Source organism: Pseudopipra pipra, chromosome 4 (genome assembly GCF_036250125.1).
Source record: "Pseudopipra pipra isolate bDixPip1 chromosome 4, bDixPip1.hap1, whole genome shotgun sequence".
NCBI classification, from domain to species: domain Eukaryota; kingdom Metazoa; phylum Chordata; class Aves; order Passeriformes; family Pipridae; genus Pseudopipra; species Pseudopipra pipra.
In genome coordinates, this window is record NC_087552.1 from 1,589,120 (window position 1) to 1,613,078 (window position 23,959).

At 53.8% G+C, this 23,959-nt stretch overlaps 4 protein-coding genes across 9 annotated transcripts in view; 2 read left to right on the forward strand and 2 right to left on the reverse strand.

The window, feature by feature from the left end:
• The window catches only part of SEPTIN11 (septin 11), a 77,722-nt gene that overhangs the window by 46,085 nt on the left and 7,678 nt on the right, over positions 1–23,959 (reverse strand). For 4 of the 6 annotated variants that reach the window (XR_010429794.1, XM_064651381.1, XM_064651386.1 and 1 more), the window contains exon 1: positions 1,734–1,778. The exons of 1 other annotated variant lie outside the window; for it this stretch is intronic. Coding sequence is in view for 4 of the 5 variants with exons in the window: in XM_064651381.1 (XP_064507451.1) it covers positions 1,734–1,763 (30 nt within the window). In the remaining variant the exon portion in view is untranslated. Of the gene's footprint in view, positions 1–653; positions 797–1,733; positions 1,779–23,959 lie in introns of those variants that run through there. One more of the 6 variants, XM_064651383.1, reaches the window with a different exon arrangement.
• On the forward strand, positions 4,597–7,537 carry SOWAHB (sosondowah ankyrin repeat domain family member B). Its single transcript, XM_064652302.1, has one exon. The coding sequence runs from the start codon at positions 4,697–4,699 to the stop codon at positions 6,806–6,808; it is 2,112 nt and encodes a 703-aa protein (XP_064508372.1). The 5' UTR covers positions 4,597–4,696; the 3' UTR covers positions 6,809–7,537.
• SHROOM3 (shroom family member 3) overlaps positions 9,432–23,959 on the reverse strand; it is a 122,479-nt gene continuing 107,951 nt past the window's right edge. The window contains exon 11 of the transcript XR_010429793.1: positions 9,432–9,551. The gene's annotated coding sequence lies outside the window, so the exon portion shown is untranslated. The remainder of the gene's footprint in view (positions 9,552–23,959) is intronic.
• On the forward strand, positions 18,471–21,496 carry LOC135412627 (16 kDa beta-galactoside-binding lectin). The gene is made up of 4 exons (XM_064651390.1): positions 18,471–18,608; positions 20,428–20,507; positions 20,645–20,816; positions 21,290–21,496. The coding sequence occupies exons 1-4, from the start codon at positions 18,492–18,494 to the stop codon at positions 21,431–21,433; spliced, it is 513 nt and encodes a 170-aa protein (XP_064507460.1). The 5' UTR covers positions 18,471–18,491; the 3' UTR covers positions 21,434–21,496.

Sequence of the window (23,959 nt, forward strand, 5' to 3'; positions counted from 1 at the left end):
GAAATCTTTTGTCCTTCTCAACATGCACGTAAAAAAAGAAAAGACTCCCGGCCACCACATCCCGAGAAAAACGGCCACGCTGGAAAACGCAAGACACGCGTGCCTCTCGGAAGACTTCCACTCCGGGACTGGCGTGCCTCTCCCGCCGCAGCCCAGCGCCTCTCCCCAAGGGATGCAGGCACGTCCCGCCCGCCCGGCTGCCCATCCCGCACGGGGCACTGCCCTGCCCGCTCCCAGCTCTTCCCATCGGCGGGAAGCGGCGGGGCAGAAACACCCGCGGCACAGCACTGCCGCACAGCTCGGTCCCGGCGGGCGCAGCCCGGGGACCACCCCCACCGCCTCCCCGCTGCCCGCGCGGCTCGGAGCGCGGGGCTCCGGGACGAGCTGCCCGCCGCCGGCCCGGCCCCGCCGCAGTCACGAGCCGCGGGCCCGAAACGGAGACAAAAAGTTTTGCGCGGGCCCCTCCGGCCCCGGGAAGGGGCAGAGGCGGCGGCGCCCCGGCGAGCCCCCCGCGCCCCCCAGCATCGCGCCCCCGCAACCCGCCGCGGGCACCGCACCCCCGCAACCCCCGGCTCCGCGCCGCCGGCAGCGCGCCCCCGCAGCCCCCGGCCCCCCGCCCGGCCCGCCCCCAGCCCCGCGCTGCCCCCGCGCACCGCCGGTCTGCCCACGGCCACGGCCATCGCGGTGCGGTGCTGAGCGCTGCGCCCTGCGCTGCCGGCCCGCCGCTCTGCGCCGCCTGCTAGCACTGCAACATGGCCACCCGGCGGGGAGGGCCCATGCGCAATGCAAAGGGGCCGGGCGGCGAGGCGGGACCCCCCCGGCCCTCCCGCGGGCACAGCGGGCAGCGCGGCCGGCCGGACGGCGCCGCCCCGCCGCTCGGGGAGCCCCGAGAGCCGGCTGCGGCCCCGCGGGGCTGCGCTCCATCCCCGGCGGTGACTGCGCTAATCCCTCTCCCGCCCGCGCCCCCCGAGCCGGGCCGCTGGTACCATCCCCGTCACCCCGGAGGGTCACTCTCTCCCACCCTGGCAGCCCCGCAGCTTAAAGCACAGACCCATGTGCTCCAGGGACCTTGATGGCCAAGCAACCGACCGACAAGGTTCTGCTGCCACCAGTTCGGTGAAGAACGAGGCTGGGGATTCGGCAACGAGATACTCGTAACACAGAGGCACACAGGAGCCCCTGACTCCCTTGCATAACGACACAGAGGGCAAAACTTGACACCTCGCCCCTCTCGTTTCTCCGAGCTCTCCTGTGAAACACACATTCTGTTTTTCAACCAACTGGGCACAACCAAACAACAGCCATGGTGGCCAGTCGCTCTCCCACTCCACAAGTGATTTCCAGGGACAAAGTGAAGCCCAGCTGGCTCCTTGCTGCTCGAACTGATAAAACACTTAACATCCCGGTGTGAAGCATGACATCCCTTTACCTGCAAAGGTGGGAGTCTTAGGGCTAAACTTAATATGTCTGCTTGCAAATCTTCAACCAAGGTAGTGATGAAGCCCTGCAGTGCTTTGTGAAACATAAAACCTCAGAAGGCTAGGGAAGACACAGACCCAATTTGCTGCACACATGAAGGATACATTGAACTACAGACATATCAGAGCTACCCCCATATGTGAACATCCACCGAACCAAACCAAAAAAGCCAGCAGGATAAAAGCTGAGAGCACCTCCTACAAGCAAACAACCCCGGGGAGCGGTAAGCAAATAGACCTCAGCAATGCACTTACCATTTGAACGCTCTTTGATATCAAGCTCATACCTTTTCCCTCCAAAACCCATTTTTGTGGGGCTATGAAGAAGCACGTGGCTGTTTGCCGAGGGCTACAGAGTTTCTCCTTCCTGCGGCTTTTTTTGATCAGGTTTGGGAGAACTCGGGAGCTGATCTTCCAGAGTGGCCACCCCCAGCCTGAGGCAGAAACAATGGAAGTGCACGAGCACTACCCGGCCCCACCGCCCATCAGGGGTTGAGCGCCTGCACCTGGGCAGTGCCCTTAACTCGGCACAGCTGCAGCCATCGCTGGCACAGCTGCTACACCAACGGACCCTGAGGGGGTTCTACCCGGAACGTTCTGGAAGGAGAGCTGATGCAGTGCTTTTATGACACACACATCTTAGGTGTTCATGCTAATATCCGAGGGAGGCTTCGATATTAGGACTCATTATTGCTCTCGTAGCAAACTCCTCCCGCACACAGGGCTCCAGGTGAGGAGGTGCTGAGCGTGCCTGCACTGGGAAATGCGCTCGGACCAGTGCAGCCCCTAGTGGAAACACCTGACGATCGTATCTCAGGAGTTGTCCTCATTGCACCTGTGGGTGAGGCAGACACTGCTTCCCCTGGTCTGAATTAGAGGCACGCATGATACTCCTGCATCAGCACAACTTAACCAACACGAAAATCTCCTTCACTCGCAAACCCTTGATGTGACTCACCGTGTCCTTCCTTGGCCCGGGGCTGGGAGAGCTGTGGTCGAGTTGCCTCCACGATACTCAGGCATACACACTTCCCTGGGTATGGCTGTTTCCACGATACTCAGGCATACACACTTCCCTGGGTATGGCTGTTCATGCTGAAAGAGCAGGGGAGGAAAAAAAAAAACATCAACACCAAGAAATGTTCTGCAATCTTCCCAGATCTCAGCTAGTGTAGTTCCTTGCATTCCTAGTGTTCACTGGGAAGAAGCAGACCCCTAGCTCCTGAAAGTTTCATAACTGCTGCTAACAAATCGTTTCCCAAGAAAAGGGAATTGCCAGTCCCTCATCCTAGAGAGCCCATAGGAGTTTTTTTCCATGTTTCCAAAGTTGTTTGACATCATTTTGTAGACACGGCAGGTACACGTTTAATGCCCTTTTGTATCAGTTGCAGGGCAATTTGTCAGTTAAAGGGGATGAGAAGATACACAAGCAGACACAGAAGTTTGGTAACTTACCTCCTGTTTATAAACAAACACGGGTACATAGCTCACTAAAGGCAACACCTTATCACACAACAACAGAAAGCTACAAGACTAAGTGGTGGGCTTCTTTCTGATTCTTTCACGATGAAGTAATGCTTGGTCCTGCCTCCGTTTTGTGATTCTGACTACTATGAGCTCACTCAAATTTCACCCAAAGAATCAAGAGACCTGCTGTTGAGATGGGAGTAAAATCCCCATCTGAAACCAGGACAGTGTGATATCATGGAGAGCCTCCTGCTTATGCTTCAGTTCATTAAGCCAAAGCAACACTTTCATAGCTGTATTGTCATGTGCCACTGTTGTTTACTTGGATTTTTTATCTTCACAACCTACCCTCCTTTCTTATTTGTGATCACAACTACACCATTATGCTCTATTCATTTCATCTCAGACGCCTCCACTGAGAGTGTGCTGCTAACAAACACTGTTTTGACTGCAATCCAGGGCTCATCAGAAGAGAAGGGAGAAACATATTTATGCCTGGAAGAACTGCATCAAAAGCACGTACAAAATGATAAAATATGAACATAAGCCTTTACCCTCTTCCCAGCACCTGTGCCCTACCCAGATGAACACCACTGATGGGATGTAGCTTGCACACATCATCTATTGCAATCTCTGCCCGTGGTTTGTGAGGGTTTGCAGCAGGCTGGAGGATATTCCAGCTTCTTACATGACAGGCAGCTAAAAATATTTATGGATAGCTGGGAGCCTGCAGCAGAGATGGTTTCTGGAGCGTGACTTAGGGCCTGATCCAGACCTCTTTAAAGCCAGTGAGCCTACACTGAGCTCAGTACCTCCGTGCCTCTGTTCTCTGATTGTAAGGGAGAAAATCCAGCACACCTTCTCTCCTACACTTTCCACCCCCTATCCACTCCCCAGCCTCCTCGGGGCAGGGGCTGTCAGTTGTTTGGTGAGCACAGGGCACGTGTCCCACAGGGGCTCTGACTTTCCCCATCCCTCTCAGCTGTTACAGACACATTTGTGATAACAGAATTAGCACTAAAGAACAACGTGAGATCCCCACACTGGTACAACTTGTGTCCAGCCTATCTCAGCCACGCAGCGGATACAGAGATGAGATGAGATGTGATTTGACTGCAGGCACTCTTGGTATTTGTATGTGGTTGTCGTACATGGGTACAATCCCACACACTTGTAATATCAGCTCACTCGAACCACAGCACGTTCATGACTCTTTATTGCCAGTTTTCCTAAGTAGCTGAATCACAGGGCAGTTCAGATTGGAAGGCACCTCTGGACAAGGTCTGGTGCAGCCCCTTCTCAGGTGTCCCATGGAGCATCTCCTGAGAATGGAGACCACAACCTCTCTGGGCAAACTGTTCCAGTACTTGACCACCCTCACTATAAAATAGTTTTTCCTCACACACAAATGGAATTTCTTGCATTTCAGTTTGTGTCTATCGTCTCCTGTCGGTTCACTGTCATAATGACTGATAAACCACTCTTTCTCCTCACCACCTGCCAGCAAATGACCCTCGCAATTCTCAGGTCCTCCAGCCCCCGTATCCTGCTTTTCCCCTTTCCTGTCACCCCAGCTCGCCGCCCCAGGGGCCACCACCCCGGGCAAAGGCGACCGGGCGGTGGCGGCCCGACTGCGGAGGAGGAGGCGGAGAGGCCCGGCGCGGCAGGAGGCGGGTTTCCCCGCCGCACCTGGATTCAGCGCCGAGCACCGAGGCACAGCACGGAGCACCGAGAGCCAGCCGGCCCGGAGCATGGCGCGGGAGCTGAGCCAGGAGGCTGTGCTGGACTTTCTCTGGGCGGCCGGGGGGCGAGCCCCCAACTCGGCGCTGCTCCGCCACTTCCAGCGCTTCCTTCGCGACCCGGCGCTGACGGAGCAGCAGCGGCGGGAGCGCCGCGAGTATTTCAAGAGCCTTGTCAACTCCCTGGCCACCGTCCACCCCGCCGCCGCCCCCGGCGCCTCCAAGGACATCGTCCTCCGCCGCAGGTACCGCGACCTCCTCGATGAGGAGCTGCCGCCGCCGGAGGAACAGCGGGAGGAGGCAAAGAAGGAGCCGGAGCCGCCGCCGCCCCGACGCGACCCCGACGGGCGGCGCGGCCCCCGAGGGGAGGCGGCGGAGCAGGGGCGGCCCTGCGGGGGGCAGCCCCCGAGGAGTGCCGCCGTGTCGGGGGGCTGCTCCGCCCGGGGCCGCGGCGGTCCCTGCTGCGAGTGCCGCCGGGCGCGCCGCGCTGCTGCCGCCGCCGCCGTCCCCCCGCCGGGGCCCCGGGCACCGCCCCCCGCCGGGCTGCCCCGCTCCCTCTCCCCGCCGCCCCCCAGGCAGCCGCCCCCGTACCGGACCCAGCCGCTGTCCTCGGGGCCCTGGGCGCTCCGCCCCGGCGGCACTCCGCGCTCCCGGCCCCCGCTGCTGCCCTCGGCTCCTGGAGCGCTGGCCCCCCCTGTGCCGCCCCGGCCCCCATCGCCGCCGCTGCCTGCCGCCGGGCCGCCCTCTGCCACATCGTCCCGCTCCCGGTCCCCACCGCTGCCGTCGGGCCCGGGGGTGCCTCAGCCCCGGTCGTCGCCGCAGCCCCCGACCGGGATGCCCCTACTGAAGGCCCCAGCGCCCACAGCAAACCTGAGGGGGCCACCTCCCACCGGACCCTCCCAGTCCCCGCAGGTGTCATCGGGCCCCAGGGCGCTGTCCCCCACCGAGCTGCCCCCATCGCGGTCCCTGCCGTTGCTGTCCGCCCCGGGGGTGCTGCCCCTGTCCCGGTCCCTGCAGGCACTCCCTGCCAGCCCCTCCTCATCCTCACTTTTATCAAGCTCAGAGGTGCTCCCTTCCACCAGGCTGCCCCCATCACAGTCCAGGTCCCTGCAGCAGCTCCCCACCAGGCCATCCCCAGCCCTGCCGAGGGGATCCAGGGGGCTGACCCCAAACGGACCAACCCAACCTCAAGTCCTGCTGCTGTACCCACGCCAAACCCTCACACTGCCGTCAGGTCCTGGGGTCCTACCCCCTATCAAGCCACCCCCATCCCAATCCCTGCCATACTCCCCCACTCAGCCAGCTCCATCCCACTCCCTGCAGCCACCCTCTTCCAGGCCACCTCCGTCCCAGCCCTTGCAGCCAGCACAGGGCCCCGTAGCGCCCCAAGCCCCAGAGAGCTGTCCCCCAGCACCGCTGCCTGTCTTCAGGAGCATCAGGTGCCAGCTCGCTTTGTCGGAGGTGCAGCCCCCATCGCTGCCCGAGGACTGTGGGCGGCAGCCCCGCACCACGCTCTCCAAGAGCTCCTCTAGAAATGCCCTAAGCCGGGGGCCATCGGTGCCACTGGGACAGCGGGAGCACGCCTGGCTAGTGGCGATGTCAGCGGGGTGCTGGGCACGCGTGCGGGGGCTGTTTCTGGAAGAGCCGGAGCTGGCCCTGCTGCGGGACTTCATGTCAGGCTTCACGGTGCTCCACTGGCTGGCCAAGCACGGCGACGGGCCCGGCCTGCAGGAGCTGGCGGCGGCGGCGCGGCAGGCGGGGCTGGCCCTGGACGTGGACGCCCGCTCGGGCTGCGGGTACACGCCGCTGCACTTGGCTGCCATACACGGCCACCAGCTTGTCATCAAGGTGCTGGTGCTGCAGCTCGGCTGCCAGGTGCAGGTGCGGGACAGCAGCGGGCGCCGGCCCTGGGAGTACCTGCGTGGCTCCACCTCGGGGGAGATCTGGCAGCTCCTGGAGGCACCCCGTGGTATAATTATGTTCCCCACGCAGCCCCTGGCCCGCAGCGTGTCCTCTGTCAGCAAGGTCTCGCTGTCCACTGGCAGGGCAGCGCTGCCCTCCTGCCTCAAGGTGCAGCATGGCCGTGGGGCAGCATCCCACCGATCCAGCAGCGAGAGTGACTGACGGACGGCTCCCTGGCATCCCCTGCCAGTGGAGACGGGACCTTGGGGGCCATCCTGCGGGAGGAAGCCACGCAGGCAGAACTAAGCTGTGAAACAGACTGAACCTATTGCAGAATGTACTTTTAAATTATTCCAATGAATTGTTGTCTAAGCCTCTCTGCCCTCCCTCCCCTTTCTTGCTTTTCTACCCGTGAGAGGATGCAGTGACTCTGCTGGAAGCTGGCAGAACCCTTGGGAATCAAGTCCTCTGCTGCCCACAGGGCTGGCACCAGCTGCTGGGTGCAGCCACGGTCACCAGTTAGTGGGACCATGGGTCTGGGGTGAAGCTCAAGCCTGGCCCCAAGCAGGGTGGAGCACTTGCTTTTGCTGACAGTGACAGATTGTTGTTGGTCCTGGTGTTTGCAAAACACTTGTTTACACCACCTAAATTCTGGAGAGTTGTAAAACTGCATCCCTTTTTAATCCCAGCAGATTAAGGATGAGTCCCGCTTTTAAAAATGCAGCTGATCAAGATCCAGCCTTCCAGCAAGAGTCCTCAGAGAGCCACTGGCTGGGGCAGAGGGTGGCAGTGGGAGAGCCTGGAGCAGGGAAAGGTGTTTCCCAGGCCACCTTGCCCACCTGCCCATGCCCAAAGGAATGCAAGGCAGCATCACAGCCCTGCTCCCTTCCACAACTGCCCAGGGCTGCCCAGCAGCATGGATGCCTCTCCCTCATTCCTGCAACTCCAGCCGCTCTCCTCACACCACAGGACTAGGAAGCAGTCCCCCCACTGTGGGTAGAGCCCTGTTCCCATGCCTGGGCATGGAAAGCGTTGCAGCAGGAGTCTCTGTTGGGCAGAAATGGAGCTGGGCTGTAGTACAGGTCCCAGGCTTGCAGGGGGAAGGCAGGTTCATAACCAGAGCTGCATTTCTCCAGAGATCCCAGCCCCAAATTGCCTATTAGGTATTCATGTCATGGGAGCAGGTGGGACTGGGGGGCCAAGTGCAGTGAGGAGATATCCAGTGCAGTCATTCCTCAGAGCTTACAAATAACAAGCTGTCTTTGGGAATATCACTGGATTACGTGGGTCCTACAATGTGGTCTGCTCTCTGATTTAGCACAAATGAGCTTCTAAAGCATCAAAAATGCAATAAGTTAATCTTGCAGCTACCCTGGCTCTCCTATAGATCCTCTTTGAAGGCAGGAAGAGAGCTGAGATTCATGAGGCAGAGATCCATCACTCCCTGGTTGGTGCTCCTGCTGCTGGGTGACCCCAGCTGTAGGACCAGTGAAACCGGGGCTGCTGGCTCTGTGTCAGTGGGAGGCTTTGGAGCAGACCACAGCAGTAGGTGGGACTGCTCATGGATTTGAGGCATGAGCCTAAATGGCTGCAGTTTCGGGGAGGAACGGGAATGAGGGCAGCAGAACCTGACCCTTGCATAACACGCGTGCCAGGGAATGCCTCGAGTCCTTGCTCAAGCACTAATTGAGGTCTCCGCTTTGCCCCGGGTTTATTTGAGGGAGGAACTCTTTCCTGCAGAAGGGAAGCTACTCTGCCTGACTCTGTGGCCATGAAAGGCTGGAGCCTTTTCCCAGCTAGGTTTTCTCTTTTTACAGGGGAAAGAGCTCAGTAAACCAAAGCAGTGTCCTGTCAATGATGTGTCAGTGTCCTCTCTGAGAGGACAACACAAACTTGAACTCGTAAGAAATTCAACTCTGAAGTGGCCTCTGAGCCACTGGCACGGGCACCTGGAGGGCCCTCCAGGACTTCCCTGCAGCAGAAGGAATCCTGTGTATCTCCCTTCCCCTTCAATCCAGCTGGGGATTATGGAGCCTTCCTATACATGGAACTTCATGGAAGGAACCCCAAATGAAAAGAGTTTGTGAGCTGACTAAAGCCATCTGATGGGAGCATATTGGTTCTCCACAGACACCTGCAGCTTCCAAAGGATGAGGTTTTTCCCCTTCCGTGCTGCTGGGACAGTGCTGCCTCGGGATTCTCATTTTACAGCCTTTCCATGACCTTCCTCTGTGATGCAAACCTAAGTGGCACTTTGTTTTTCTGCACACTGTTGCAGACCTCACTGTCATCTTTTCAGAGCCCTTTTCTCTCCCTAGCAGTGTTGTCAGGCTGCTGAACTAAATAAGTCGTGACCTAATTTTGTGCCCACTGGTTGCTTGCCAGTTGAGATGACACAGATAAGCCGCTTTCTCCAATTTTTAAATTACAAGGCAACTGTCAGGAAGTTTGAAACTGAGAAAAAACTTTCCATACTGGATCCATTGTGCATTCACTCTGGTTTATCACCTTAGTGATATTAGAACTGTTAATACTGGTAATACTGCACAGCTCCTACACCACAGTTTAAAAGCAGTCAGTCACTGCTTGTGGCAATGACCACCCTTTTAACCCACAGAAAGCCTCATCCTCCAAGTTTTGTGCTGGTGAAATAAGCCATGGACAGGATGAAACCCATCTCCAGCCCACTGTGGAAGGCAGGGCCAGATCTTTTATCAGGCATGCCTGGAGGAATCACATTGCCACCCTGGTGCATCATAGATCCAGTCACCCAGGAATAATCCACCTCTGGGTGTACACACATGCAGCCTGAGCATCTCAGTTTCAAAGCTCTCCTGACCTCCTTACTACTTACTTGTCAGCCTGCCTGGCCACTTCCACACCTGTGCACCCTCCTGTTTCCTCATTGCAGCTGGACGTGGCTCCTGGATTCACACCCAATCCAGGCATCTGACTTTGCACCACCCTGAAACACAGGACATGTCATAGATTAATGCACAGCAGGACTCTGCCCTCTCCTCTCATTGCATTTGAAGACACACCTCCCACTTGTCAGCTGCTGATGATAAAGTCCACCCCTCTGCTCTTTAATGCTTATCTCTGACCGACTGCTTTGTACTCCAAAAACCACGGCCTTCAGAGGAGGGGGGTGTTTTTTCACACAGTGGCCTTTGCCCATCACATCCTGCCAGGCCTGAGCACTCAGAGCCTTACAAAGCTCTGGTGAAGGTAACCCTGAAGGCAGGGTACCCCCTTGTCACCACCCCCCTGCTCCTGGGGCACACACTGTTGCACACACTCATCAGATTGCTAAAGGCAGACAGCACAGCAGAGCTGGATGTGCATCTTGTGAAGGCCTTGATTACGTTCCCAAATTGTGGCTCTGGTGACACTCATGCCACATCCTTCCCTCAGGAGTTGCCCAGGTGAGCTGGCAGTCCAGTGGGATTGCACAGCTACTAATGAAGTCTATTTGTCCATTGCCAGCTGGCCTTTGCCTAGAGGGTCCTTGTCACTAAAGCCCAACAGAATGGCTTCTTAAACACCAGGAGCTGGAGAACAGTGCTCACACCAGCACCCAGCAGTGCTGGATGGGTCACCCAGCACAGAACAGGGAGCAGTCAGCTGCAGTCCCATTTTGGGGCAGGGATATTCCCTGAACATACGAAGCTCCTCCCACTCAGCAAATCAAGAGGAGCTTCCCACCTGCAAACACACCGAATGTACACTGAGCTTCCCAGTCCGAGAGCAGAAAGCTGGGAACAAATTGCTGTGCTTCAGTTCCTTTTTTTTTACAAGCCTCTGAACAAGGACCAAAGGCTGGAGCAGTGGTGGGAGCCCAGCTCAAACAACCCTAGAGGCTTTCTTGCAATTAAAGAAGTGTCCCTGGGCAAAGCAGATGGGCAATAGCACAGAGCACTGGCAACCCAAGCCATAGGCCAGGGCACCCTTTGTATCACAGCACTTTATGAAGCAAAGAGAAAGGGAACTTGTAGAATTAAAAAAAAAAACCAAACCCACCATTGAAAAGTCCATCACACAAAATGCACTTTTTTCTACTGTGATGAATGCTATTTGAATGAAATAGTTTGTATGCAACTCCACAGTGAGAAGAAAGTCTTGCACACTTTTGGGAAGTAATGAGACAACCCCAATTGCTACTAAATCCCAGTAAAGTTAGGATTTCTCATGGCTACATTTCCTGCTAGTAGCAGCAGATGGCAGCTTAGCAGAGTGGGGTTTACAATAAGAACACCCCCCCCCCCAATTAACAGTACAGTTTTCTCCAGCCCAAATTTCCCCATTAAATGAAAATTGTTATCCTTTCAGGGAAAAATATTTTCTTTGGAAACTGGGTCCACTGGAAAGCACTAAAAGCAGAATTCTTAGTTTGGTTAAATTAATACCCCTCATTCCCAACATGAGGCTATTTAAGCAAAGAAAATGTGTTTTACCATTAATTTAAAGGAATGTATTTTAAGATACCAAGAAAGGTTTGCTAGTGAGGCAGTATTGTGCTAAATACTTAACTGAGCACATACTGCAGTAGCCTCTCTGTAAAGATGCAGATGCATGACTTTATGCAGATTATTTTTTTCATTAGAGCCATTAATTTGACCTGGTAGAGAAAACTTCTTTCTGGGTGGTTTAAATAAGCCTAGGGCTCATGGTACTTTAAATCTGGATTGGATTTGGGCAGAGGCATTTTAGCTCCTAATGTCTGTCAGGGCTTTCTTACTCTACAGCCTGTCCATAAAATATAAGCGAACTGCTTAAGAAGCAACTTGTTTAAGAAATCAGATTTTCTGTTGTGAAGGGAACACCCACCAAAACCATAGGCAAGGTTCTCCACACAAGCTGTCAGGCTGTGTGGCCTCAGCTGGCATTTCTAAGGCTGCCATGGGAAGCAAGGGCCAAAATCCTTTGAGCTTCCTCCTTGCTGCAGGGCCTCTGTGAAAAGAGTTCTTCGTTTAAATATTTTCTTTTGGCTTTCCTGACACGCGGTTCTAGACTGAAGGAATGTTCTGATGGATTTGATACCACAAGAGGTGTTTTATGGTCTTTAAAGTAGCCTGGAATATTCTAGTGAAAGTGGGAATTAGAAGAATTTGAATTAGTGTGTGGAGTCCCATAACAACGCTGCAGGGGACAAATAGCTTTGCACAGCCAAGCACGGGGCAGGTGTTATCTCAGGTTGTCCAAAGTCCACGTGGGAGTTGCACGTCACTGGTAAACAGAAGAGAATGTTTGAGGGAAATGGGAAGGTCTTGAGTGTCACTCACAGAGAGGACAAGAAGTACCTCCCAGGCCTCAGTGTTGTTGCTCCAGGGATGCAGAGCTGTGCTCCCCCATCACCAAGCACTGCACCCTCCTTATCTCCCCCGTGGTTCTCACGCTGCCTGGAGAGGGGATCTAGAGTGGCCTGAGAACCAAATGGGCAGCTGATAAGGATGAGGGCAGGGTTTGCCCTCAGAGCCAGGCTGTTTGCAAGCCTGCTATGGGCCAGGGAAGACAGAGGGGCCCAAGGGAGAAGCAAGTAGCACGCAGTAGGAGCTGTGAGCTCACAGCAAGCACAAGAAGCTGACAAAACCCATCAGAAATCCCCATGTATAAAGACTGGTTTCTGTAGAGGGGGCTGGGCAACGTTGTTTCACAGTGCATGTATGTGTGTATCAAAACACATCTGTTTCCAGAGAAAGATGAGCCACTGCATGGCACCATACAAAGCTGTACATCTCAGGGACTAGATGTGGCTTAAGTGTTTTAGAGGGAAAAAGAAGGAATGCAGTGCTCTTGCCAAGGCAGGGCAGCTTCCAGGCAAGTGGCTTTAATAAATACATCTCCAAGAGGTCAGTAAGGCTGGCAGCCTGGCCTGCAGGCTAAGGCACACAGATGGGCACAGCCAAGGGAAGTTGCACATTTTCCTTTGCATAAACACTAGAGCTGGTTTAGTCATCTGCTGAATGGCAGGCTCAAGGGGAATGCAGATGCTTGAGTTCAGCAGTTATTTGCATCTGATTTGGATTTTTTGTCTCTTTGCTTTATAAATACTGAAGAGATGATTCAAGCAGAGATCGTGCAACTCTGCCCTCTCCCTGGTTCCTCATTGCTGCCTCCCAACAAGCCCAAAGTTGCAGTTCCTCGTGGTTGCCTGTTGATTTCATGCTGGGTGACTTTTTAGCCGCTGGATGGTCTGTGCTCGAGAGGAGCAGCAGTCAGCCATGGATCTGTGTGTCCAAGCATTCAGACATGGCACCTGGAAAGTCCTTCTCCTCTGCCTGTGGTCAAAGGGGAGGGAGGATGCAGTGGTGCTTCCCTTGCATTTTGGGATCATGCAGACTTTGGCAGGTGTGCTGCAACCCCAGTCCTGAGTCACGGCTGAGGCCTTGGCCATGAGTCACACTCTCCCAATTCTTCCTGTCACTGGGAGGAATCCTGTCTGCCCTCCCTTTTCCTTGCATCCTGCAGTGCCCAGGGCTCCCCACCACTGCCTCATTTCATCATGCTGTGGCCAGAATCCTTTCATGGACCCAGCCAAGAGCACCACAGCCCTCAGAGGCTTTAGGAGCAGGGTTTCTGCTCTGCCCACGGTGCTTGGGAATGACGCTCTTGCTTCCAAGCAGAACTTACTGAACTGCCACTTGTATTTCCAAATGTGTGTGTGCCTGTGCATATTTCTAACTGGCTTCTTTACCTTTGAGATGACATATCACCCTGTAAAATGGCCTGTCACGAATAGTGGGAGCCAATCAAATGATCTGCCTCCCTTTGATACTGATTTATAGCTGCTGTATTAAAGAGATCCACCAATGTTAGTCTTAAACCCCAAGTGTATCTTTGTCTATTGCAATTCAACAGCCAGGGAAGCACAGAGCTGTCCTCTGAACTAAGGGAGCCCTCATGACCCTGGACTCATTTCAGGTAAACTCTAAATCTGGCTGAAAAAACACTGAGGGAGAAGATGGCAGGAAGAGGAAGGCAGTTCACGTAGCATCACTTTGATGGCTCTTCAGTGTCTTAGGGCTCAGAATGGACAGTGTTACTGTTTCTTCAAAGATTGTTACATTTTATCAGCTTGTTCTTTCCAAGGCATTTTCCAAATACTTGCCGACAATTTTCTTTTGCCTGAAATTGAATTTAAGAAACTTGAGCCAGCTTTAATACAATCCCTTCTCACTGTGGGTGGCTCAAAGGAGACCAATTCTGGCACACACATGTTTTTGTGGGAAAGAACTCCAGATGGCTTGAGTTTCTAAACCCTCCTGGCATGCTGTATGTGCTATATGTCAGGATAGAAGAGAGCTCTTCTAAATCAGTCAGCCTAAGGTTGCTGGAATGCTTTTATGGACACTGGTCCCACCCTGTCCAAAGTCACTGTGAGGGGTTTTGCCCCACTGATTAGAGCACACCATGTGAAGTACTTCGAGGCCTGTGTAGGTTTAGGTTTTATTCAGCAGGTCAGGGATGGGAAAAGGCACAATTTCCCATCTTCAACCCCCACACAAGTCCCCTTGCAGCTGATCATGAGGTACAAATCAAACCCAGCTTGCCTGGGGCTAGACCACAGGAATATATGAGGCTTGGGAAGTGCTGCTATCCTACTGCGATATCCCAGTGAAAAGTGTTCCAGGGTCTGTTCCCTGTCACAGAAGTTTGCAGTGTGGTCAGATATGTAAAGTAAACAACTATGTTGTGAAGAAAAATAAGTACTTAAAACTGCCAGAGCTGACAGACCTCTAGAAAACATGCCCTTGTAGGGTCAGTAACCCGTGAGCTGTGCTGAGAGTTCACTCTGCAATAGCTGCTTGACCAAGATCTCTGGTGAGCTGCAAAGGGGAGGAAAAGATGGACCTGGATCCATAACTTCAGAGTAGTGTCCCTCACCTCCTGTGAGGAACAAATGCAAACAGCTCCTCAGAGATGAGGCAACAAACTCTGAGGGGAGGTGTTCACCACCTGCAAACTTAAAACGTGTGGAGGGAGGTGCCGAAGTGAAATGAGTCCAACACAACAAAGGCCCAGTTCTTCTGAGTAGTTAACAATTTGCTCTAGTTAAATGTAATCCACTGAGAGAGGAGAGAAACACAGGGATTATCAGCTTGGGTCACAGTGTTAATGAGGGAAATAAAATGAGAAGACATACTTTAAATTCCAGGGACACCATCAGCACACTCCTTTCATCACTTTGAGATAGTGCAAGAAGTTCTTTATAATTAACTGAATTTATAATTAACCCGGAATTGAGGTGCTTCCCTTTTAATGTAGGGAAAGCTGAAATCAGGAAGCCCTCAGGGACAAAAACGCTGTAGGGACATGTGGCCATGCAACCCCAGCTGGTTTCCAGGGAGGACTGGACCTTCAGCCTTTCTACCTGCACAAAGTTCCCTCTGAGGCAGTGCTTTGGGAGGCCCTCTCAACCTCCTGCCACACTGGACTGTGGCTCCTGAGTCATCTTTGTCTTTCAAGAGCAGGATAGAGATTTTTTGGGAGTGTGGCTCCATTCCCCCATGGTCTGCAGCCCAGCCCACGGATAGCACAGGGCTGGAAGCCACCATGGTGGTGAGAGCACTGTTTCAGCCAGCCGTGTAGAAGGGTCCAGAGCAACTCTGTGCACCCACACTCTTCAGGGGGTCATGCTACTCAAGCAAAAAGGCAGAAACTGCTCAGATGAGACAAACTAACGTGCTACAGGAGAAACAGAGAGAATCAGACACTTCAACAGCAGAAGCAGAAGACTGGGAGTCCCCAGATATTCCAAGAGATAGGAAACAGCCTGTGTGTGTATATAGAAATATCCTGTATATATCTGTTATGCTGTAACAGCATAATATTTGGGTTGTAAGAGTAACCAGGGGCTATTGCTGAGAGCAGGATCCCATCCAGACAGTATTGACACAAATATTCCCTAAAGACAGCGTGAGACAAAGATGCTGCCTCTGCTTGATGAACTGAGAACGAACTTACAGAGACAAGAACAGATCTTCCCTAAAGAATATGAAAAGATAAACCCTAACTTAAAGCAAACTGTAAGCTTTCTCTCACACTAGGAAAGGGTGAGGAGTTTTCCCTGTCATCATTTTGCCAGTATGATCCTTGGATTGGTGCAGTTCCTGTCCCTCCCTGGCCCTAAGTGATTCAGGGGCAATGGCTGCAGCAGTGGTGCCCTCCCAGGGGGGCACACGTACAGTACTGCTGTGCTGGCCCTGGGGCCAGATGCCCTCTCCAGAGGAGGAGAAAGTTACTACTCACAGCAAGAAGTGGGGCCTCTGTCTCAGCTGCAGCAATGAGTAACTCGGGACATGCAGCATCAGCTACCAGTGTGTGTGGGTTCAGAGCAAGACAAGCCAGGCACAGGGCCTGAAGAGCCAGCAGGCCCTGTGTCACACGGGCAGAGGAGATGTACTCTGGGCCCTGAGTTAGCCAGCAGCAAGGTGTGTTCTCAGACCTTCCCAAACCAGGGCCAAGCCATTGCTAATGACAGCAGTGATTAGCCAGGGATGTGAGTTGCCAATGGCTAGGGTGTATTTTTTCTCACAGAAGATTAAAAAGAGAACAACCAGCCTGCTGCATCCTTATGGTATTTACAGCTTTCTACAGCAAATCTGGGGTGTTTCTAGGGAGCTACAAGAAAATCAGACTGGCCAGTTGTCTGCCTGCAGCCTGTGCAAATCAAGAGGTGGATGAAGAGTTTGGGCAGGCCCCCATGTCCTCTAGCAAGCCTGCAAGGCAAAGCACTAGGAAAGCACCCTTAATTTTCCCCATGGGAGAAAATTCCTCTGGGCATCACCTCTGGATGAGCAGAAGATGACTCTTCTCTGCCTGCACCCTTTACAAACTCTCTGAAAGGGAAGGAGACCCACTGGCTCCCCCACTTTTCCCCCACTTAATCCCTGGGAAAAATGGAGGGAAGTTGGGCAACTCAGCATTGTAGCCTGAGAATAAACACTTTTCTGATTTCGCAGGGCGTCCAACCAGGAGTGCTTGAAATCTACAGACCAAAGGGTTTGTTGCTAAACCAACCGGGCTGCCAGTGCAGAGCACTCCAGAAAAACAAACAGTGCAGTCTCCGTGTGTTATTAGAAAGGTATTTCCCTGTCTGAAGGGTCAGAGGAGGAGACCTCAGGCCAGAGAAGCAGCTCACATTAAATGTGCATTTCTGAAGTGGCGTCAGAGTGGCCAACGCTGTGGCACTGCACGGCCCCAGCACTGAAAGGAGGAGAGAAGTCTCCAGGGATTTCACAGAGCTGAACAGAAAACAAATACACAAACCCAACCGACCAAACAGCATTTGTTCAACCCCTCACGAGTGGCAGTGACCCAGAGAACAACTGCACAGTAACTCAGGCACAGCAAGCAGGCATCCAAAGCCTGTCTCTAACACGTGATCCCAGCTAAAATTGCTAGAGATTGGGGCTAACTTAAGGTGGAATTAGTTGGGCTTCTCCCAGCTCTGTGTGGAGGAGGCCTGCCCTCGGTGGCATTTGCTACCTGCACCAACTCTGTTCCCAGTTAACTCCTGACTGCAGTATGGCTCTTGTGTATGTGCAGGACGACCAGAGAGTTAGTTGGATGCCAGAGCATTTGCAGGATTTTCCCTGCAGCACTTTCAGTCAGCATTTTGCCCTCTCTTACACATCCCAGTCACAGGCTCCAATCCAGGGTGGTGACTTTCTAGTTCAAACACAGCTCAGCTTTGCTGAAATGCCACGGGAATGTTCTGAAGTGGGTGTGGGGGATATCTGGGACAAAGGATGGTGTCAGGAGTCAGGATGCTGTGCCTGTAACCATGAGCACGCTGCTCTAATGAAGTTCCAGCAGCCCCCTGCAGGGCACCATGTTTCCCACTGCTACCTGCACTGTTTTGTGAGGTGCCCTGTGCAGCCCTTCCAAAAGTTACCTGCAGGCAGGTGCCTCACAGCCTGGTCATGACTTGGCCAACAAGTAGCACACTGCATTTATCCAGCAGCTCTGACTGCGGGTTTACAGGTGGGATTGTGAAGCTGCATGTCAGTAGTGTCACTGCAGGGATGAGGGAAACTGAGGCACAGAGGGCTGAGGACACTGCTAAAGCCACTGCAAAGTACAGGCTGATCCAGTGACACAGGCCCCCAAAGCACTGCAGCTGCTCCCACCTTCACCGCCCTGCCCTGCAAAGGCCCTCGGGGCAGTCATGCTGGGTGCTTTTAAGGGATTTAGGAAAGGGGAATAGCAGGCATTAGGGACTGGCTGGGAGAGCAGGCGCCTCTCCTGTCCCCTCAGCTGCACACTGGCCTGTCCTGCCTCTTCCTCAGCTAACAAAGCATTTCTCTTTTCCCTCTGGAGCCTTTTGCAACTGGAATGGAACCAGCGAGATCAGGCTACTTTTCAAAAGATGCAGCCTGAGTTCTCACATCTGCTAGAGCCCCACACCACCAACCTGAACTGTCAGGCAGTTTTTAAATACCGACATGGAGTATACCAAACCCTTGAGTTTCATTTCACTGCAGGCAGTGATGATTTGTACCCAGGGGCTCCCGTCAGTGCAGGCCTTGCAGGCACGAGGCTGGGCTGGGAGAGCACGTATCCACAGAGGCACTCACTCTGCAGCAGTAACACGAGGACTCCAATCCTGATTTTAGACAGAGATCGCTTAACAAAAGCACCTCGCTGCTATCACAGAGCTGCACTCCGGCTCCTGGGATAGGAGCCAAGAGACACTGCATAGCAGCTAGGAGAGCTTACAGCAAGGATTGCCAGGATCACGCAGAAGCAAACAACCACTTAGCTCTTAAAATCATACACTTTCTGCCTGCAAAGAGCAGTATCGCTACAGATCTCCCGCTGTCCCCTTTAAATGGCTGGGAAGCTCCATCCCCGAACAGCTGCAATCGATCACCACCGTCGCCCCCCCCACTCCAATCATGTGATGGTCCTGCCCGAGGGATTTAAGCTGCTGGAGCTGCGCGCTGCGTTACTCCGGCTTGTGGAGAAGGGGCTCGGGGGTGTCCTGCCTGGTGGGGCTGGTGTCTGCAGCATGGAGCAAGTGAGTGCCTCTTTTGGCTGGTGTGACAAGGAGGACTAGGGCTGGGCTGTGTATGGACTTTGGGCCTGGTGCCAGAGGTAGGAGGAGAAAAGAATGAGCTGAGAGGAAGTGCGAGGCTGATACACGGCTGTGGGAGGAACAGGGCTGACCAGCCGGTTTTCCTCTCCTCCTCGAGCATGTTATAAGTGGGAAAGCTGAGGAATGTTTCTATCCTCAAATAGTCTAAAGGTTTGGGTCTATTTGTAACTCTACAGTTTGAATACCCTTTATACTTTTTTTTTTTTCCCCTTAAACTTTGTATTTTCCTTTTGGCAAAGTGCCTTTTGGGTACAGGGCTGGGTTAACTCCTATTGTAACAGGAGAGGAAAGCAGGCTGGCAGTGTATTCTAACCCACCCCTACCCCCCCAGCTTTACTTTCCTCGAAAGACCCCCTGGGCGCTGAGTTCCAGCGCTGCACTGGAAGCAGAGCCAGAAGGCAGAGTTAGTGCCGCGGAGATAAGTGGTTTAGTGACTCGGGGGGGAACCTGACCTCGGCAGTCTGGGTGTGGGCAGAGCAGGGAGCAGGCAGGAGGGCAACGACAGCTGGGGCTGGGTGGCAGTGCCCAAGTCACCTAGTTTGCAATTGGTCTCCCTACCTGAGCTGATGTGGTTAGGTACAGCTCGGCAACATTGCTTCTGCAGCAGCTGGTAAAGCAGTGCCTGTCCCCTGCTCTTGAATCCCCTCCTGTGCTGGGTTTGCATGGCCATGTTTGGGGAGTGGGGGGGCTGTAGAGGTGGCTTCTGTGAGCAGCTGCCAGAAGCTTCCCCCATGTCCGGCAGGGCCAATGCCAGCTGGCTCCAGGAGGGACCTGCTGCTGGCCAAGGCCCAGCCCATCGGAGGTGGCAGCGATGCCTCCGTGATAACACACTGAAGGAACAAAAGCTGTGGCGCAGAAGGAATTGCACTCTGAGAAGAGAGGAGTGAGAATCTGTGAGAGAAACAGCCCTGCAGACACCCTGGTCAGTGAAGAAGGAAGGGGAGAGGTGCTCCAGGAGCCAGAGCTGAGGTTCCCTTGCAGTCCGCAGTGAAGACCATGGTAAAGCAGCTGTGCCTCGCAGCCCATGGAGGTCTGGGGGGGGCAGAGATCCACGAGGAGACCAAGCTGGAGTAGGTGGATGCCTGAAAGAAGGCTTTGAACCTGTGGAATGGACCAACAATGGAGCAGTTTGTGAAGAACTGTAGCCTATGGGAAGGACTCATGTTGGAAAAGCTCATGGAGAGCTGTTGCCTGTGGGAAGGACTCCATGCTGGACCAGGGGAAGGACTTATCTCCCTGAGCAGTGACAGAAAACAACCTGTGGTGAACTGATCCCCATTCCCTGTCTCCCTGTGCCTCTGGCGGGGAGAGGAGGTAGAGCTTGGGAAGGAGGGAAGGGTGGCGGGGATGTGTTCTTCAGGTTTGTTTTACTTGTCATTATCCTGCTCTGATTTTGATTAATAATAAATTCAATTAATTTATGCAAGTCGAGTCTGTTTTGCCTGTGACAGTAATCCATGAGTGACCTCTCCCTGTCCTTATTTCAACTCAGGAACCTTTTGTTGTGGAGGGGCACGATAGAATGGCTTTGGCAGGCACCTGGCATGTAGCCAGGGTCAAGCCACCAGGCTCTGTGTCACCTTAGGGGAGTGGGAGATCCCTGTGGCAGCTGGGCCTGACTCAACCCTTCCTCTGGCACAGAACTGGTGTCTGGGTCTGCCAGAGCTGCTCTGTGCCCTGGCCAAGCAGGACTGGAAGCCTTGCCCTGGGACAGACTAACCCCTGTGGTTTGGCCCTGCAGGGACTGGTCGTTACTCAGCTGGACATCGAGCCTGGTGAGTGCATCAAGGTCAAAGGGAAGATCAAGTCTGATGCCAAAGGGTGAGTGAGGAGGATCACGGTGAATGAATTGATGTGGCACTGGGGTGTGAACAGAGCCCCTGCTGTGTTCAGCTTGCCAGCACTGGGTAGCTGGAGCTGCTTCACAGGCACCTCCTTGGCACTGACTGTTTCCCCAGGTTTGCTGTGAACGTTGGGAAGGACAGCAACACCCTCATGCTGCATTTCAACCCTCGCTTTGACTGTCACGGGGACATCAACACCATCGTGTGCAATTCCAAGGAGGATGGCACGTGGGGTGAGGAGGACAGGAAGGCTGATTTTCCCTTCCAGCATGGTGACAAGATTGAGGTGAGGCCTGAGGGTGCACAAGGCCCTGGTACTGAGCACTGAAGGGCCAAGAGCACAGCTCTTTAATGCTGCCCGTGCCTCTGTGGAGGAGAAAGAGCAGGTATGGAAAGGGAATAAGCAACAGGGGAAGACTCTTGCAGCTAAAGCCAATGAGCTGTCAAGCCAATGCCCCACAGCTCAGATGTGTCAAGGGCCACTCTGGCCCTCCTTTGCAAGCCACACAACTCAGAGCAGTTAAAACACTGCCCTGAGACTCAGACTGGGTCTGTCTTATCCTGGAGCTGCAGAAACTTGGAGCTGACTTTGGGGCCTGCCCTCCATGCCTCTGCTGGGCAGGGAGGAGGCTGAGCTGGTGAGCATGGCCTTGCACCAGCAGCCACCTCGCCTGTCCCACACCCAGACTGGAGTAGTGGGGAATGAGGGAGGCCTGGGAGCTGTGATGTGTTAACCTTTCTCCTTGTGGCTCTCTACAGATGTGCATCTCCTTTGATCAAACTGAGGCCACGGTGAAGCTGCCTGAGGCGGAGTTCAAGTTCCCTAATCGGCTGGGCATGGAGAAAATTCAGTACCTGGCTGTGGAGGGTGACTTCAAAGTCAAAGCCATTAAGTTCAGCTAACAGTTACAGCTTGGTTTGTTTGTTTTCTGCCCCACGCATAGTGAAATAAACCCAAACTTGCAATGGCTGCTTCCTCTGCTGTTTCCTGCTCTAATCTGCTTGCTCCTGTGTGTGCTACAGGGGTGGGCAAGGAGGGGATATGTATCCAACCACGTGCCTCCTTACACTGTGGATTTGCAGGTGGTACTGATTTAGACACAAGCCAGGCAAAGCATGACTGACTGTGAGTAAAGCTGCCTTAGCAGTAGTTGTTCCCTTCACCTTGTTGGCTGCAGTAAGTGGTCCCTGTCTGGTTTCTAAAATCTGGGATTAGTCCAGCCAGGGAAGCTTAAACAGGGGTATGTGGGGTGTTCATTGTGCTATCTCTGACCAAGAAAAGCTGCTCCCATCTCCTCGCTGGGCATGAGGGACTGACAGGGAACACGAGGCATGGCTTGTGCTTCTGCAAATAGCTTTGCTTTCCAAGCCCATGCTCAGCACTCGGGTGCATTGCAGGCTGGCACAAGCATACCTGAGCAGCAGAAAAGAGCAGGCAGGTCAGGCTGACTGCACTTGCCAGGAAACAGATGTGTGGAGTGAAAGGTGAAGCCTGACAGAAAGCTTAGGTGTGAGGTTCTGAGAGGATCAGGCTGTCTGTGCTGCCTCATGAACTGAGGTCTTAACACAGAGACCTGGTATCAGGTACCATAAAGTCAGGGGCTGAGCAACATACCCAGTATGGGTGACAGACCACGTGGCAGCCTGTGGGACAGTGTCTGTAATGCTGGACTGCTACACCCCAGGTGCAGCTTAAGGGCTGTACAGAACTAGGTTACCACAGGTGTTAAATCCTAAGTGCACCAAACAATTCCAGTTAGGCAGATGAACAAAAAAGCTTAGTGAACAGTCTCTTGTGCTTACAAGCTTTCTGCTCATGCAATGCCTTGGAGTGTGTCTGCTACTGCTCCTTCCCAGCATCCTGCTAACCATGCTGACCCAGGAGAGAGCTGGAGCTGGGACTGATGTGGCATTTGAGGACCTGGTGGAAGGTAAAGAAGTCCTATGTACTGTGGGGAACTGGGAGCCTGGACAGGCTGCCCAGGTTTTGGGGGCTGGCTCTGTGACTGACAGTGCTGCCCTGGTGCAGCTCAGTCAATGGCCTGTACAGCTGAGGCCTTCCTTAGCCAAATGCTGCTCCACTGCTGGAATGTGATCCCTGTTGGCTAATCCATCAGCAGGGCTGCATTTGCTGCTCCTTCAACAGCTGAGCAGTTGGGCCAGCTGCTTGGGTAGGGGCAATACAACACTGCAGAGGATTTGAGCCATTCCAGGCTTTTCATGGAAAGGCTGACAGGCTCCAAGGCTGTTGCCCTCATGTCAGCAACAGTGTCCTAACCTGTACTGCAGCAGCTGCCCAGAGCTGGGCACCCCCATGGGAGACAGCAGGAGCCTGGCCATGCTGCAGGACGGGCATGGATAATGGTGTTTTCAATTCCTGCCCTGCATCTACTGCATTATTTATGGGATAGGAGGTTAGTTTTTAGAGGCTGGGATGCCTTTACTAGGAAAAGGATGAAGGCAGTCTTGCTGATGCTTTGCCTTGTCAAGTAAGTCTTGAGATTGTTTTATTTTGCAGGGTGTTTGGGGTGGGGAGCTGGGGAAAAGAGGATAGTTTTTGTTTCCCCCTCTGTCACATTACCTGGCTGCAGGTAGCTAAGTGCAGTGTACAGCACTGAAAAGGTACGAGGCCCTTATGTAGCTGAGGCACAGAGGAGCTCCCAGCTGGTCTGTGTGTGCCTGCTCCTGCCTGCCCTGGTCAGGTGAGGTCTGTGTCTCAGAACTGACAAGAATAAAGCTAATCCTGTTTTTTTGCCCTTAAGCTGGCAGTCCTGGTTGCCAGGTAGGCTGGCCCCAAGTGTTCCTGACTGCTGTGCTCAGGGTACAAACAGTGCCCTCAAGGGGGCTACCCCCCTCCTGGACTTTCCACAAGAATTAATTAGGCCTATCCTGCTTTTTAGCGCTGGCAGTTACCACTAAGGAGACCACAAAACAGGAGAAAGGGTAGGAAGGAAGCATCCCTTTGCCAGCACTTCCTGCTGCTTGAGTTTTGTTCTCCTGTGTCCCAGAGCTATAAATAATCCTGTTCCTCTAAGTGACACTGGGAAATGTAGAGTGCCCTGGCTGGCTCCTGGAGTGGTGACAAGACTTTCTCTCCTGCTGGAGTGGTTTGGAAAAGCCAGAACAGTGTGCCCTGCTGCAGGCAGAGTGAGGGACACGGTGAATGGGAAAGCAGGGAGCTGGAAGAACCACAGCATGGCCTAAAGATGCAGATTTTGGTTTTTTGCCTTTTTTTTTTTTTTTAATTAAAATCCTGCATAGTGTGCAGTCACCACTGTACCTCCTTACAGCATCACAGCAAGGGAAATGGGACCTCGAGACCTCCTGAGAAGCAGCTGTGAGGCTTTGTGTTATAACATGGAGATTTAGTTGGGTACGAGGACAAACGTCTGCAGTGGAACAGCTACCCAGGGAAGTGGTGGAGCCACC